The 17,518-nt window shown below is 35.0% G+C and overlaps 1 protein-coding gene across 3 annotated transcripts in view; it reads right to left on the bottom strand.

Moving 5' to 3' along the window:
• Positions 1–17,518, bottom strand: part of FMN1 (formin 1) — a 183,540-nt gene that overhangs the window by 40,032 nt on the left and 125,990 nt on the right. For all 3 annotated transcript variants that reach the window (XM_088057470.1, XM_088057471.1, XM_005520340.3), the window contains one exon: positions 2,935–3,027. In XM_088057470.1, coding sequence (XP_087913596.1) covers positions 2,935–3,027 — 93 coding nt within the window. The remainder of the gene's footprint in view (positions 1–2,934; positions 3,028–17,518) is intronic.

Below are 17,518 nucleotides of genomic sequence, written 5' to 3'. Positions count from 1 at the left end.
TAAAATTTTGTCACACTGACAAAGATAAATATATCTCAATTTTCACATCAAAAGGCATAAACAGGGAAAATATTTAGAAGAATATGTTTTTCTCTTTGAAATGATAATGCACAATCAAATTGGAATTTTATCTAAAGCAGAACTAGTCTTCTTCCAAGATCAACTGGGTATTTTTATAATATTCCACAGATAAGAAAGTGGAGTACAATAAAAAGGGTAGCTCAGCATTGCAGGAGAAACCAGTTACTGGGTCGTCTTTATTTTTTAAGACTGTGTTGATATGATTTGTTATTCCTTCTGCTAGTTTTAGCTGGGGTGGAGCTAACTTTCTTCATGCACTCCTGTGGTGCTGTAGGTTGAATTTGTGATGAAAACAGGGTTGGTAACACATCCATGTTTTAGCTATTGCTGAACAGTCCTGCACAGTATTCAGGCCTTCTCTATTTCTAACAGTGATGTTCAGAAAGTAAGCTGAGAATAAACAAGATGCTGGGATTGGCCAAGCCGAATCAATCAAAGAGATAACTCATACCACATGACAACACGCTCAGAAATAAATCTAGGAAAAGAAGGAAGAAGCAGGGGAGAAGTTCAGAGTTTTGATGCTTGTCTTCCCAAGTAGTGGTTATGCATGATGAAATCCTGCTTTCCTGGTAATATGCAATCTAGAAATGTGAGCTCTAAATGGAACTTAGAAATACTGTGGCCCACAGGACTAGGGAAGTGATAAAACTGGCTGTACCTGGCACTGGCAAGGCCACACCTTGAATCCTGTGTTCAGTTTTAGGCCCCTCACACAAGAAAGCATTGAGGTGATAGAGCATTTCCAGAGAAGTGCAATGGAGCTGGGGAAGGCTCTGGAGCACAAGTCCAACAAGCAGTGTCTGAGGGAGCTGGGGGTGTTTAGCCTGGGGAAAGGGAGGCTCAGGAGAGGCTCTATCACTCTCTACAGCTCCCAGAGAGTACTGGGGGGTCAGTCTCTTCTCTCAGGTAGCAAGTGACAGGACAAAGTGATAGGTCAGGGGAGGTGCAGATTCGATGTTGGGAAAAATTTCTTCACTGAAAGGGTTATCAGGTATTGAAACAGGCTACCCAGGAAAGTAATGGGATAACTGTCACTGGAAGAGTTTAAAGAGAGTGTAGATGCTGTGCTTAGGGACATAGTTTAGTGATAGAACTGGCAATGTCAGGTTAATGGCTGGACTTAATAATTTTTAAGAAGTGTTTTCCAGCCTTAAGGATTCTAAGAAATGGCTGAACACCTGCTCACTGATGGGAGGAGTTGATCAAATTCCATATTTTGCATTGCTTGTTCACACAGCTTTTGCTTTCCCTATTAAATTGCCTGTATTTCGATTCATTAGTTTTCTTTCATTCACCCTTCTACACCCTCTTTGCCTCCCCATGGAGAGGCAGCAAGCAACAGCTCTGTGGTGCTAAGCTGCCAACCAGAACAGCCCTCAAGAGATTCAGAGTGTAGTAAGAATTACAGAGTCTGTGGTACGATTGTGGAAGACACCATTTGGTTAGGGTCCTGGAAAGACCTGGGCAAAATTGAATTATTACAATCCTTTGGCAAGCTAGATCAAGAAACATGCTGGAGATCATAGTGGTTCTGTAGAAATACAAACATATATATATATTTATATATAAATTATATATATGAATATATATATGTAGTACTAATTCAGACTCAATATTATTGTTAAACTGTAAGTGAAAATTTCCAATTAAATATGTTAGAAAGACAATGGAACCATCCTTCCATTACATTTCTTTGTTTTAAAAGTTAGTTCTGTGGCAAGGAATTTGCTGCTTAAATACTGTCCAAATACACTTGCACCTAAAAAAATGTTATCAAATAAGTATAACCATTGAACTCCATGGCCTGGGAGAAGGGTAAAGGAGAATATCAGCTTACTTATCAGTACAGTTTAACGGCTACTTTTGAAACAACCTGTTTTCATTTTTTAAAGTATTTACACAAGATAGCCTCATGAAACAGAGTTATTAAAAAGACATTAGGACAATCTTTATAAAAAGGATTAGGCTAGTTAAAAAAATAATCACAATAATCTGAATTATCACTAATATTCTGTCTGGATGAGCAGATTCAGATAGTTCAACTGACTTCTCAAATAGTAAATTGTTAAACTGCTCACCATTTCTATGAGAAATACAATTAAATTCTTAACAATTCTAGTACCTCTGTCAAAAATACAGAATTTGTTTACCCAAAAAGACTGTACTCCTAACAAGGAGAGGAGGGAAAGTCTCCCCCTGCATATATTTTCCACAGCTCCAGAAGCACTAGTGCTGGCAGAAGCAGGTGGTGGGGAGCACAGTATGGAAACAGGAAGAAGCAGGACTGTTCTTTTCAACAGCAACCTGCAATTACATTGTCTTCAGTTGATTACCAAACTGTACCTTGGTTTTCACCTACTGTCTCCAGACTCTAACCTGGTAAATCACTTTTTTGATGCTTATTTCTGTCTCACACAAGACAAAAATCTTTAAATATGGAAAAGACAGTTTATAAGCTCACACTAGGGGGAAAAGATGACATGTGGACTTTTTAAAAAAAAGTGTCTTTCACTTGTCTTTTTTGTCTTTGAAGGTTTATATTCCCTCTGATAAATTTGGTCTGTGATGAATATATTTTTCATTTTGCCTACAAATAATAATAAAGAACAAAGCACAAAATAACCAATGGGAAATGGGTGAGATCAAGGGAGTGATTATTTTTGACAAGTGATGTCTAAGATCTGTATAACATATATCAACATATATGAACATATATTAGGCCCATTAGGAACATAATCCCCAGGAATTTTCAGAGGAAACAGATACTTAATGCAGCTTACATTACACATAACTTTATAAGCCACTACACTATTTGGCAGTAAGTATTTTTTTTTTTTCAGATGTGGTTACCTTTCTGGAAGAATTGCTCTAATTTCTCCTTGAAGGGCTGGAGATGTTCTTCAGAAGACTCTTTGCAAACTAACTTCATCTGCTTTTCAGAGGCTATAAAAAGATGAGACACATTTATGACAGAAGTAATGTACTGGAAATAGATTTCAGCACCATAGGAGCCTACATCTAAATTAGTCACCTGAACTTACTTTAGAGGTAATAAACAAGCACTAAGGAATCCAGCAATTACATTAAAATAAAAAATACAACTAGTCTAGCTAGTATTACTAGCTATATATATATACTAGTATGATAAAAAAAAAAATAATTCTGCATGTTTAGAGTGGAATTTGTCTTCAGTGAGGAATTTGTTCTAAAACTCCTGCAGTGTGCTAAGGCTTGCAACTAACACAGCCCGCCTCACACACTAATTCTGGATGATATACATAAAGCTTTAAAGTCTATTTCTGTGGTGAGTGAAGGACATCTCATATCTGGATTGATTTTAATCAACCAGTGCCAGGCATCTAATACTCAACCATTTTTCCTGGAACAGATGCAGAAATTCAGCATTTCTTAAGTATTCCATCCCCAGACCATGACATGAAACAGTTGAAGTATGTAAGAAAGTTAACTTACATATAAGTGCAATTTTTTTACTATTTAATCTATCTGCTATTTTAAGAACCAATGCCATGCCAATTTCTGAAAAACTTTGGGTTTTTTTGCCAACAGGCCTAGAACTTCTAGTAAACTTAGTGCATTCCAGTGTTCTACATTAAAGATGACGGGAGGCAGAAATCAAAATGAAATTACTTTCCAACTGAAAGCATCTTTTTAGCAACTGAGTTTATGAACCACTACAAGATTTTTCTTCCACAACTTTTCACTCCCAAGAAGCAAAACTTAGATGGAAATTTATTCTAGAGTTAAACCTAAGACTTACAGTTTGGCTGCATGAACTGTATTCACACCATATTGCTACCATCATCAAATAAAAAATAATGTAAAACTGTGGAAATAGAAGTTGAGCCTGTGTAATTAAAATGTCACATTATTTAAATTTGCAATGCAGCGTAAAAAGTCAACGGAAGGTTGAAAATAGATGCATACATTTTACTGTGCAAGTAGTACTGTGCTTACAATACCCTTGGACCATCAGGACATACTGAAAAGAACCACAGTTTTTCAATTAATTGAGAACAGAAACACATTTGGACAACTTTTATAGAAAAATACTGAAAAATGCCCATTCCCACCTAAGAGCATATTTTAATTTTGCAACCCTCCACACAGGTTGTGTAAAATGGCCTGGGCTAGAGTATAAGTTTATCTTTAATATACAGTCTTGTCACTGGTAGCATATGAAAAACCTTTCAAATTATTCAGAGTAACGTTAAAGGATATTTGTTTGTATACCAAATAGTAGGCAGAATGGAGTGGTGCCTTAAACATTCTAGACTGGGAAAGAAAGTCCTTTATTAGCTGCTCAGTTATGTGTCTTTAATAATTTAAATTAAGCAAAAAAAAAAATCCTCAAATCAGGGAAGTTTAGATGACATCTTAAGATTTATTTTCTTATGATACATGCTGTTTACCATTAACAATTTGAACTTTCTCTGACTGTCACAATACATTGACTGAAACGTGTGTATGCTTACTATTTATGTTTGCAGAATTAGAGATTTAAAACGAGCAAATTCTAACACTGCTTTGGAAGACAACAGATACTAGAAATTTATAAGTGGAAAAGATCTAGCAAAATAACTGAGGCTGTATTGTAAGTTTCTGACTGGAAGTTTGAACAGTTAACACATAGGTTTGTGTTCTTCTTTTCATTTAGACAAATCTACAGAAAAACAAGGCAATATTTAGAAATTATTTTGGATAAACATAAAATGATGAAACTGTAGAAGTAATGTAGTCCACACAGTATGTTCAGACATTTGAAATACAGTAAATGGCCATGATTCTCACAGTCATGTGAGGTTGCAACAACTGCAAACCAGTATTTATTTTATAATACTCTCACATAAATTTATATAGATCTATACAGAATTAAATTTCTATGAATATGTATTAGACTAATAAGCTTGTAGCTACGGTAGTATCTAAACACACTCTAATATACTCTAGAAAGGGATTTTCCCAAACATATGCTATTGTTAATGCATCATCTGAAGCACTGAAAGCTTCTTGGATGCTTCCTACAAGCTTAAATGACACAAGACTTTGAAAGGTTACTCAGGTAGATCCCATGCATTCAAGTGACCAAGACTAGATGAGCTCTTCCTAAAGTAAAAAGAAAGCACATAAAAACCACCCTCGGTAATTTATTTTTTTTTAAATTGAGAATACTAACATTAACCTTAATCAGATGACAAAAACTCCAGGAAAATCTGGATAAGAAGTACAAATACACAGAGCATATGGAATAAAAACCCGATTAGGATAGTGAATTCTTAAGAAGAATCCCAACACTCCTAACAAGGAGATCAATATTTGGAATGAGGGAAGAGGAACAGCAAGAAGAAAGGCACAGAAATGAAGAAAAATGGGACAGGTGACAGAGAGTATGTGAATCAGGATGCTGATTAAAACCCTAAAAAATTGATATAAAGTGAAATGAGATACCAGTTTCGAATGCTTAAAATTATCTTGAAATAATGAAATTAAAAGAGGCAGAAGTCAAGTAAATGCTAGTAAATTCTAATAATTTACCCTATTGTAAAGCCTGAAAAAGAGATCTTTTAGGCTGAAAAACCTTAGAACATGACCAAATTTGCTTGGGGATAGACATGGCAAGGAATGATGGAAGTGTGTTCAAAGGAATCACAAATCAAATACATGTAAGAACATATTTTGAAGAGGAAAAAGCATTTAATGATACAATTAATGTGAAGGTTTTGATTAAAATGGCAATTGTAATGATACATATTGAAGTCAGGTGGTCTTTGTCAAGGTGCTTTTGTAATGGTGGAAGTCTACCATACAACTATATGACCTACCTTAGCTCAACACAACATAATAAAAAGGTTTCTCATAACTAGCATTCACTGAGTCTCCTGTTATATAAAGTTTTTTGTTTGGTTGGGTTTTTATTTACTTGAAACATAATGTTAAAAATGTCATGCCCAACATTACATAAAAAACCCCTAAAACTGGAAAGTCTAGTTCCATAAATTGCTTTGCTTTACCTTGCTAAAAATACTCCAACATGAGGAATCTTACATCTATTCTTTATACTTTGTTCTTGTATTCACTACAGTACAAAACTTTTCCTCTTTGAAAAAAAATTACTTCAGCAAGTTTTTATTAGCATGATTTCGAGGTAAAATTCCTTCTTTTAAATACACACTGAAAAGCTACTTTCTGAAAAAATATCTTTCCAAAATTCTGATGAATCTGAGGGAATTCTGAGGAAGCTGACAGCTGTCACACCATACATACATGTCTCCTCTCACCATCTTATTCCAAAATAATCATTTTGGAAAATAAAAAACCTGCTTCAGCATTAGTGAGTTCAAACAGATCCAAATTCTCCACTAATGTAATAAACTTTTGGTTCTTTTCCTGGGTATGAGCTGTATGTTAGTAAATTGAATGTAGTATGCCATTTTGAAAATTGTTTATTTCTAAATGAGCTATTGCAAAAAAAAATAAAAAAAAGGAAAATACAAGTGTGCAAATGCATTTGAAAGCCATTACAAATTGTTGGATGTACATCATGCTTCACCCACTACAAATCTTGGCCACAGAAATGGAAAGCATTAGCAAAACATTAAAACAAAGCTGGAAACTGCTGATTATCAGTTTGCCACTGTCTTCAGATTTAATGCAGTACTTGGCTCAAAAAGTTCCTTAAAAATCCCCAATATAAGTGAAAATATTTACAAAATAGAATGTCTCTCACTTAATGCCTATTGGGCAATAGTCTTAAAACTCCACAGACACTTGTAAATCTGTCAAAAGAATCATGGACCATAAACAAACTTTCATGTAAAGAGCATTTCTGTGTCAATCAGACACAATTTGGAATTTTTTAAGCACCATTTTTAAAGTAAATGCAAAACAAGAAATAGTTTGAAGTTGATAATAGTAAATTACTAACTATTTACTCACCAGAATCCACCAATAGCATTTACAGGAATCAGCCTGACAGCAAAACCAAGTATCAACACCATGAATTCCTATAAACCTGTCACTGACACTATCCCCCGTGAGTTATGCCTTTGTGAAAGCTGCTAAAGCTCCCCCGCTCCTGTTTGTTCAGAGTATGGCAGGTTACACTGCCAGGCTTACTCTTTTATTTTGTTACAATGGAGGCATACCTTTGACAGAAGGATTACTGTTTGATAATTCTTTCTTACAGCTCTTACCTTTTCTGTTTCAAAGAGAATTTGAAATCATACAGCAAATGAATTCAGTATAATGCCAAATAACCCCATATTTCTGTATGAGAGAACCCATGATCTTTTACAGTGCAGAAACCTGTTATGCTACTTGGATCTATATGCCCAAATAAAAACTTAATAAACCTGTGATAAAATCAGTAAATTTGTATCATTCAACAAGTGCTGCATAATTTTCTCCTGATTTAGTTCCTTTGGTTTTGCTTTATTAATTTTCTTGCTTGGAAACAACTTTGCAAGCTAAACAAATCATTACTGGCATGTTTACCCATTGCACACTGCAGCAGGATCTGGTTATGGTCTCCCGTTACTACGTGCACTTAGGTACCTACTTACTCAAACAGTTCACATGATATTCATTCAATGCATTTTATGTATAAACTTGCACGTAAATTTTCTTTTCAGATAGAATTTTAAATAATGTACAGAAGGGAAGAGATTCATCTTGATTCCGTGGGAGCATGGTAAGAATTTTAACAACTTCCAAATGCAAGAGGCTATGCTGCTACTGACTCAGGGAAGGTTCAGGGACAGTATTTTATTTGCCCTTTTGGACACATATTGATAATCAGTACACGTCAATAATAGAACACACAAATGTTCAAGCACTATCACCGAAGCCAGAGTGCGGCTAACTAATACAGAAGCCTTTGAACAAAGCAGAGATGGAAATGCTATGAAGTGGGGTGGAAGTTTTCTGAGACAAAGCTATCTGAGAAAAACGTAAACGGGCATCAGACTTTGGTAGCACTGTTCTCAAGCTCAGTTTTTATTGCCTTAAATAAAGGTCAACAATTTAATGCAATAAAGTGTTAACACACATAAAACTAAATACATCATAATATCCTATTAATTGCTTGTATAACTACTGTGCTGTGAAGATATTTTCAGCTAATTTAAAAGAAGAAATGTGCTTTTATACAGTTATTTTCGTCACATATAGTAATTCCTTCTTAAAAAAAATATTTCAGAGGATAAATAAAAAGTCTAGCCTTTTTGTAAAACGCATTTTCTCGTGACACACAAAAACAAATACCTGTTTAGGTGCTCTAGCTGTCATGTATAAATGAGATAGAAAAAAACATGTCAGTGGTACGTCCTAAGATGAGGAAAGTGAAATAACTGAATTAGTGGCACACACAACACTCTGTAAAACTGACCTTTTTCTGAAGGAGTCAGACATCTTGACAATTCTCACACGTTTGATCAGGTATTCTACCTTTGCCTTTTGAGGGGGTTTTGTTTGTTTATTATAAGTTCAACAACATTTTTTAACTTTTAGTTAGTGATGGCATAGAGAGGAACTTTCAGGCCTATATTAGTTTCAACTAACCAAAACCAAAATCCTTGTTTAGTGAAAGGACATCAACATTTTATACAAATCATTTAAAAACCTTTCTGCTAAAATTGTTTTCCAAGAATACATTTAGCAAAATGAACGAAGACTGCTAGAAGAACTAAATATTTTTCACACCATAGCAACATATCTGAGTCTCTGCTTAATGTACTTCTTCTGAAATGGTAGTTTATATTCAGGGCACCCTTCAGCAGAGAAGCACACTGCAAGGGACTGAACACTACATATAAATGATTATAATGACTACAGCCTCATAATTTTCCAGTCAAGACTTTGAAAGATTCCTTTAAGTGATTCCAACACACATTATTAGTAGAAAATTTTTGTTAAGTGTCAAGATCCAGATATACAGAACTCCACACATCATTAAGATCTGTCAAGAGTGTAGAACTGTGCGCTAGCAGAATCTGCTGTGAAACTGGAACATTTCCCTTTGCTTTGAACATTACAAAAAAAAGAGTATTTTGAAACTAAAGAGTTTGTCTGGGTAATTGAGAGGGAGACAACATTTTTAAGAAGCAAGAATAATATTTTCATCAGATGAGCTAAGATTTTTACTGTGCTAAGAACAAAAGGGACCTTCCAAACATTCAAGCATTTTATCACTTATTGTGCTGAATAAGGGATCAGACATAACAGAATTGGGCAATGGCTGAAACTTTAAGAAGCCAGAGAAGTGATCTCTTCTTTTCCTCTCTTTTGCTGGATCTCTGATTTTTTGTGCAAGACAGATCATAAATTTGGAACTAATTAATTCTTCTACCAAGCTGGTAGAAGTTTGATTCAACTGGAGCATTCAGCTTAGATTTAAATCATGTAAAATCAGAAATTACTAATCATATTAGCAGGAACACTTCCCAAAGTGTTAATTATCCCCACTATTACTAATTTGTACCCCATGGTCTTAACTAATGCACTTTCAATCTTTGATACATGACTGTCTCAATTCTAGCAGGGATCTGTCCTGTCTTTTACTGCATATTTCCACCAGAGGAAAAGCTGATGAGGTCCATAAATATGAAGTCATCATTCCTCCCAACACCAGTATTTAACACTCTCCAAACTACATAATTGATTATCCATCATACACATTGATTGGGACAGTATTCCTCTTGTTCCCAGATGTACATTACCTGCTCCCAGATGTATCCTTCATAGCTACATAACTAATGCTTAACGTACACACATGTATTTATTTATTTAAAAGGGCACACAAAAAAATGCACAGAAAATCCTAAGTGTGGCATTTCCCAGATTAATTTTAGAATCTTAACATTTGCAGAATGATTTTTAACAAGAAATTTCTGAGAATTCTTTAGCCAAAGGAAAAAAATACATAAAAAAAAATTAACAGCATGCCATTGTTTAACCAACTGAAAGCTTTCTCTCTGTGCCTTTGTGCACACATGCAGACATCTGCTTTCAGGGAATAAACTCTTCAAAAACATGATTGCTTTTCTCCTCTATTATATATCTGAATATTTAAACCATTCCATACTATCCTTTTTTTATCAAAACCTAAAAAATCTAATGAAATTTTAAGAAATGATCCACTTAGAAAAATCTATACCAAATGTACACATGAACATTACCAGTGGAAAAATGCAAAAAAGTTAGTTTTATTGTAAAATAAAATCCAATGCACATACAGAAAATGCATTTTAAATGCCTGTCCTGGATCTTTCTAAATCAAAACAAACGGAAATATCTCATCCGACTGAGGCAAGAGATTATTCAAAAAGTGGTCAGAAAACTCACAGAATGAAAAAAGTTGCCAAGTCTTGCAAAAAAACCCCCTTTTCCTGTACAAAGCCATCTTTTGCTCTTTTCCTTACATCATTTTGCATTGCCTCAAAATAGATAATGTAAATACTGGACCGTGCAAAGAGTGAAACCACAACACAAAACAAAATGCCTATTTTATGCTATGAGCTAGAGAAATAACATATGCACCTATTTGGCTCCTCACATTCCACCACCCAGTTCGAATTTCTACTTGTTTGCACCTCCAAAATTTTAAAGAACATATAACTAACATAAAGAAAATTAAAGTGTCCTCTAAATTATCATAAACTTCTCTGCTCCTGCTGGAAAGATTTTTTGACGTGTATGTTAGTCAAACATTTAAGCCCCTCTTTTAAATTGACTTAAAACATTTAGTTTAAATTAAACTACGGCTTCAGTTGGCTGAAAATATTTTAGAAGAACGTGTTTGATACTTTTTGGAATACTATCCTCCTGTAATGAATAAGCAATCATCTTCTATCAAGACATAGCTATTGACCATACAAATTATTTAGAAAGCTAATACTCAAAACAGATATAATAATTAGAATTTTCTTGATGTGAGCCAGTAAGCTTACTGTCTATCAAGCAAATCAAACATCAGTCAAAACTCCTCAACACTGTAATCCTCACACTATTGATTATTAGGGGACATTTTGTTGCAAAACTCTTTCACTCAGTTTGAGGATTCTGATGGGAAAAGACATTTAGGAATTTTAAATTAACTTCTTGGAGTAATACCAATTAAACTTTTCTGCTTCTGTAAGTTTTCCTATTGATAAATATATTCCCTTCTATTCCTTGATAAATCCAGATGTTTTTCAGTACTTTAAATTTGGAAAATCAGAGTTTTAGTCTGCATGAACTGATTATTTTTTCTTTTTGCAGTTTCCTCCTGACTCTATTTAGAGTAGCAGTTGCTGAGAGCATAGAGAATGAGTGACCCTTTTCAACTTCCAACCATTTCTTACTTCTAAATTCTCTTTTGTGCTTTGCAGTAGAATGTGGCACATAGCTACCTGAAGAAGCACTGAATGAGAGCAGTGTAGATGCAACAGTTTAGTCTGATCTAATCACCCATGCTGAGAGGCAGCATTAAGAGAGTGACATGACTGGCATGGTGTTTGCTAGTCACATCCACTGGACCTGTTTCTAAGAACAAGAATATATTTTATTATATATGAATATATAATATATATATATTCATATCTGAAGAAAACTGTATCATCATGTGTGGTGGTTTTTAGCACTAGCTAAAAATTACCAGAGTACATACTCATTTCTTGCTGTGAGATATGGATTAGGAGAAGGGCAAAGCAGGCTTAAAACTTAAAAGGAATAAAGTTTATTAACAGAACTACAAGAATAAAAAACCGAAATAAAACCTCCAGAAACAGTTTCTCTCTCCCCCACCCAAACCTTTTTCCTTTCCCAACTGACAACATAGAGACAAACCTGGGATGTTAAAGCAGTACCAACTATACAATAGTATTTTCATCAGTCTCTGGGAAAGGAGTTTTCTCTTGTCATTCTATGGAGAGCTCTCCACAAGAAAATAGTTTTCTTGTGGCTTTTCATTTCCATGACTGACAGCCACCTGGAAAATAAATCTGCCGTCATGCTCTCCTCCCATTTTCACACCACTCAGAGGTGTGTTCATGGGCCATGAACTCAAGGGGTATTATTTTAAGGATGAGTAATTCAAAGGCAAAGGTTCTCTCCATCTGCTTCTATGATCATCTCCGGGAACAGAGGTTTTCTCCTTTTCTCCCTTGGGGCAAAGGGTTTTCATCAACTCTCACTTCTCTCTCTCTGTTCAAACAGCTCATGGGATCACAGCTACTCCACCATCTGCTTAGCTTCATCAATGGATACCTTTGCTCAGATTTACATTTTGAATAGTTCATTTCCCCCAATACTCTTTCATTAATTAAAGGAGTTTTTCAGAACATTATTGTCCATCTCCATGGCTCTACTAAAATAATATTTCAGCTTATTAAAGCATCTCCTCATTCTCCTTCCATCTGAGGCTTGACTCTTCTCTCTTACTGATCTTGATGTTTAATGTTGTCTCTTTACATGTTGACCACACTCACTTTCCTTCTGGAGAGGGGATTAAGTCTGCAGGTCTCATCTGGGTAGGGGTTAAAATCTGGCCCAAGTTGAGTCCAGGTATTCATGGTGTTGGATTTCAGCTCAGCAGCCACTGGAAGGCAGCAGACAGTTTTCAGCCTGGAGCCGTCTGTGCGAGCCACAGGGGCAAGATGTCAGCAGCCGTGGCCTGCCCCAGCCCAGGGCCGGGAGCCACGGCAGAGCCCAGCCTGGGCTGGGGCAAGCCCCTCAGGCTCCGTTCCCCACCCAGGAGCTGCTGGAGTCCGGCTCAGACCCCTCCTCCCACCCCAGGCTGCACAGGTCGGGCAGGGGAACAGGCCAGCCGCACCACAGCTCCGATACCTTTCAAAGCTGGAAACAAAGAGACGAGCAATTCCCGGGTTTGGGTTTAAAACGTGGTATTCACAAAGGTGATCATAATTTTCAGTGGTCCAAAATGCTGTCAGTCTCAAAACTGGCTAGCTATTGGTCTGATCTCAAGCAGAGAAGAAACTCCTGGCAGCCTCTCTCAGAGGAGTAACTTCCATGGATATTTCTCACTTTTTTCCTAATCACCAAACTACTACATCATGACATTTAGGAATGAAAATTACATGAAGCATCTGAAGAAGATGTTTCTGGATACCAGAAGAAGTCAGGTATGTTCAGTTCCATTTAGAGAAAGTGGGCTGGGGATCTAGATTTTCATGTCAACTGTCTAATGAATAACTAGAGAGAAGACAGAACCAGACTTTTTCAGGAATGCACATCTAAAGAAAATGAAGCAATAGTCACAAAGTTGCAGCACAGGAAATTCTCACATAGGATAAATAAAAATATTCAAGATAGCAATTAAGCACTGGAACAGGTGCCCATAGAAGTGTTGGGATTTCCAGCCTCAGATTCAAAACTATGCCAATGGCCCTGCTCAACATGATTTAAATATGAAGTTACTCTTGCTCAAAGGCTCTGGATCACAGCACCTCCAGATGTACCTTCCACCTACCAAACTGCACTTCTCTATCATTTTAAATATTTGTAATGCTTCATTATAAAAACCAGTGTGGAAATAGCCATCACAACACTGTAATTTCTCAATGTTTTATGCATCAATTTACTTACTTCCCTTTTCATCTTTTCATAAGGATTTTGCAACTTTACAAAAGGGAGCTCACATAAACATAAGTTTTGGTGAAGTTCTCCTATTCAAATGGGGAAAAATTGGGGGTTACATACTTATGCAAGATAAAGATCTGTCAATAAATAGGTTAAGAGGTGTCCAGTATGAAACAATGCCTTCTGTCTCCAGCAATTATATAGCAGATCCCTAAAGTCTTCTTTTTATTTCAGATGATTTTTTTTCTGTCATGCATGTGTTTGCAAACACCCACATATATACTCACACACACACAGTTAAGTTCATAAAAATTTAAAACTTATATACAGTACTGAAAAAATATTGGTATGAAAATTGTAACCAATATTTCTACAGGTGGCCATGAAAGGAGAGGAAAGTAAAGGGTATGTGGATTTTCAGTGGAATCAGAATGTTACAATCTCTCTCAGAGTAAAATTAATTAATTATGAGAAATAGAAGTTACTCTTGAAAATACTTAGAATGGACCTATCCTGGTTTCCATTTTTAACAATTCAATAAACACCTTTGTTCTTTCATTTGTTAAGGTCAAGAATACAAAAAAGTTGTAATGAGCATCACATATTACATGAGGCATCTAATATTGCTTTCTTTTGAGGAACAGAGCAGCACAAAATTTAAAATTTTATGTACTATATTGCAAAGAAGAGGAATGAGTATGACAGATGAAAACAATCTTCAGGGATTAATTAAATTTTAACTAATTTAATTAAAATTGTTCAACTTTGGACATAGATAATAAAAAGATTCATGGTAAAACTCATTCTAGTCTATCAAACTTCAGTAATGTGTCTTTCTTTCTGAAAATCTTATGATTACATATTTAAAACATTCTGTGCTTATTCCAGAAGAATACGAATTTCAAGAATACCAAGTGGCATTGTCCAAATTAGAAGGTAAATCATGTTTGGTCATAGGGAAAGAAAAATTTGGGAATCATTCACTGCCCTAGACAAGTATGTCTTACAATCTTAAACAAAGCAAGATCTTTCATTTCCATAACTCTACAGATTAACTGGAAAGCTAGCAGGTGTTCAGTGAATAAATGTATCTGCTTATGATACTGTGTGATATATGAAAACCTTGGATATACACCAACAGGCCTGGAGTGAAAACCTGGGTTTAGAGAAAATTCTTTCTAGTTGGATGTTAGAGTGGAACCAGATTTCACCCTAAAATTTTCATCTTATCATCTAAAATTCACTTCTTTCCCCTCAAAAGCCTATATTAAATGCATATTTTTGTTTCTCATTCTTTCTAACCTAAAACACTCACGATTAAAAAGTTTGTTTTGGAACATGTTTTAAAAACCTATTGGATTAAGGTTCACCAAAAACCTTTTTGAATTCCTGAGTCTAACTTCAGTCTAATCCCTTCAGAGTAAAATTAGCCTGTACATTTAAAGTCTAATCTGAAAGATTTAAACACAGCAAATTGTATGGAACTCAGTATGTTTATCTGAAAAGGATGAAAGGGTTTGTACTCCATCTAGATTTGAACTTTTGGTTCCACAGTGTCTAGGTATTTCAAACCAGAAGTTTATACCATGAAGTTTATAAGACATGACACTAATTATAGCTCCATCTTTCCTATGTTAATATGCATGTTAGAATTATAAAATAACGCCTTGATAAACTAGTTAAATATGGGATGTTAAAGCAGTCATTAGTCAAACATTTTTAAATACTAAATGACAACTAATATGAAAATAACTACCAAAATTGCCATTTCAGATGCAAGAAGTGATATGCTTCTTTTTTTTAATTATTCCTTACAAATCTCAGAAAAAAACGGAAGTCACTAACAGGAACATTAGTTCATTCCCTAATGACACAATGAAAACATCTCTTCCATTTATTACCTTTGTCTCATCCCACTTCCAAGGTAATCTGCTCAAGACTACCTAAGCCAACAAATTGTGAAACAAATCCAATGTACCCTATAACACAGGCAGCCCCAGTTAATATTGTTCAAATTATTCACATCTGAAGGGCCGCGCCTGTCTGGATAGCTGGGCCCGACGCTTCTCTGGACTTGGTTTCTGCTACTCACATCTGTTTCAGCTTTAGACTTTCACTGGTATTCTGCCAGCAGCCACAACTTTTTAATGGCTACAATAAACTACAGAGACTCATCAAATCTTTGTTGTACGTGTTAAAATTATAACCTCTTCAATTAAAATTCTGATTTAAAAATTAACTTAGAGCATTAACTGAAGAAAAATTTTGAAAGGGAATCTTTGAAAAAAGAGAAGTTCTTATATAAGATAATGTTTTTTTGTTTAAATATAAGAGAAATAATCACAGGAATGCTTGTTAGAATCTGTTGTATATTTCTAAGTGATAAAATACTGACATCTGAAAACATTTCCACAACCTTTTTTGTTTCACATCTTTGTTATTATTAACTTTGTATGTTAATTGCTTTGTCTGGCTTTAACATACACCTTTACAAAGAATTGTGAAAACAACCTCAAGATAACAATTATTCTAGATTTGCTATAAATACCTACAAAAATCTGGTTTAGTAAACAGAAATCAGTGATTACAAGAAAGCTGAAGTTTTTATTTTAAAAGAGTTTAGCTTTTCCTACTCGCTGTTTGTGCCTTTACAATGTAGAACAAATATGATGTGCATATCCCAGCCTCAATGCAGATCCTGTGCGACTAAGATGTATGACAGCAGGACTACATGCTGAAGAAAGTACAAGATCAAACACAGATCATGTTTCTGCAAAAACTAGCCCAAAAGAGGGCAGGCCAAGGGGCTTACAGGGCCAGGCGATGAGAGGAGATAGAGCACTCCCTTATGCCCGGGTCGAACAAACAACAACTGATACTTTCCTACCACTATTAACCTTTGAAATTATCCTAAGGATGGCAGTGACCTAATCTAGCAATTCCTAGCTGTAAGGATTAACTATTTTGTAACGGTTTTCAGCGCCTTACACTGAAAAAATTTGAAAAAAATTATCTTGTTCAACTCTTCCATTCTGGTGTAAACATGTAAATCTAAATTTTTTTTTTAAATCTAATAAAGTTTTTACATATTTTTATGCAGATTCTCTTCCTAAACTCCACCTTCTACACATAACTCCCTTGGTAAAGTACAAACTTTTCTATAACAAGAAAAAGGCTTAAAATATTCAGTCATCATTTGCTGAACTTATTTTAGAAAACTGCATGTAGCACAAAATAAAAAAGAAACTGCTTGGAATACTTAAGAGAACAACCCTTCCTACTTTATTTCCACTCAGTACCTTGATTGATAGACGAGTTGGGTTTCTGAGCCCCTCTTTATAATAAACATTTTAAAATGTTTATTTTATGTCCCAGGGTGAAAATATTTTGAACTGGAGCTTTCAATTTCCCTTTGCTCTGCCTTGGCAAGCTGTGTTTTATTTCTACATTAATAGTATTCAACTCTTTTTTGTAGCTTTTAAATTGTTGTTGTACAAGTACTGAAGAAAGTATTTATGTTATGGAGCTAACAGATATCTACAGTTAAACACATAGTTCTGGAGAAGCCAGAGAAAAATTCACACATAACTAAAGAAATATTCAGAAAGATTTCTTTAGGGGCCTTTTGACTGTAAAAGGGAAAATTACTTTTCAGGATCTCTACTTTCATTTTTATTAAGTCATGAGTTAAATTTTCTTCCTTTCTAATTTATGTGAGTAATTTGTGCCACAGTGTAAAAACTCTAAATGAATCAACACTATAAACCTAATTAGCAATAAGAAAACCTCATAAAGATCACATTTTAAATGGCACTTTGTTGTTAGCAGAACAAATGTGAAA

The sequence above is a fragment of the Pseudopodoces humilis genome, chromosome 7, assembly GCF_049639895.1.
Source record: "Pseudopodoces humilis isolate 2021_Gansu_Grassland_sample_001 chromosome 7, ASM4963989v1, whole genome shotgun sequence".
NCBI lineage: Eukaryota > Metazoa > Chordata > Aves > Passeriformes > Paridae > Pseudopodoces > Pseudopodoces humilis.
Note: the sequence above shows the minus strand (reverse complement) of the source record. Positions and strands in the feature narration are given on the sequence as shown.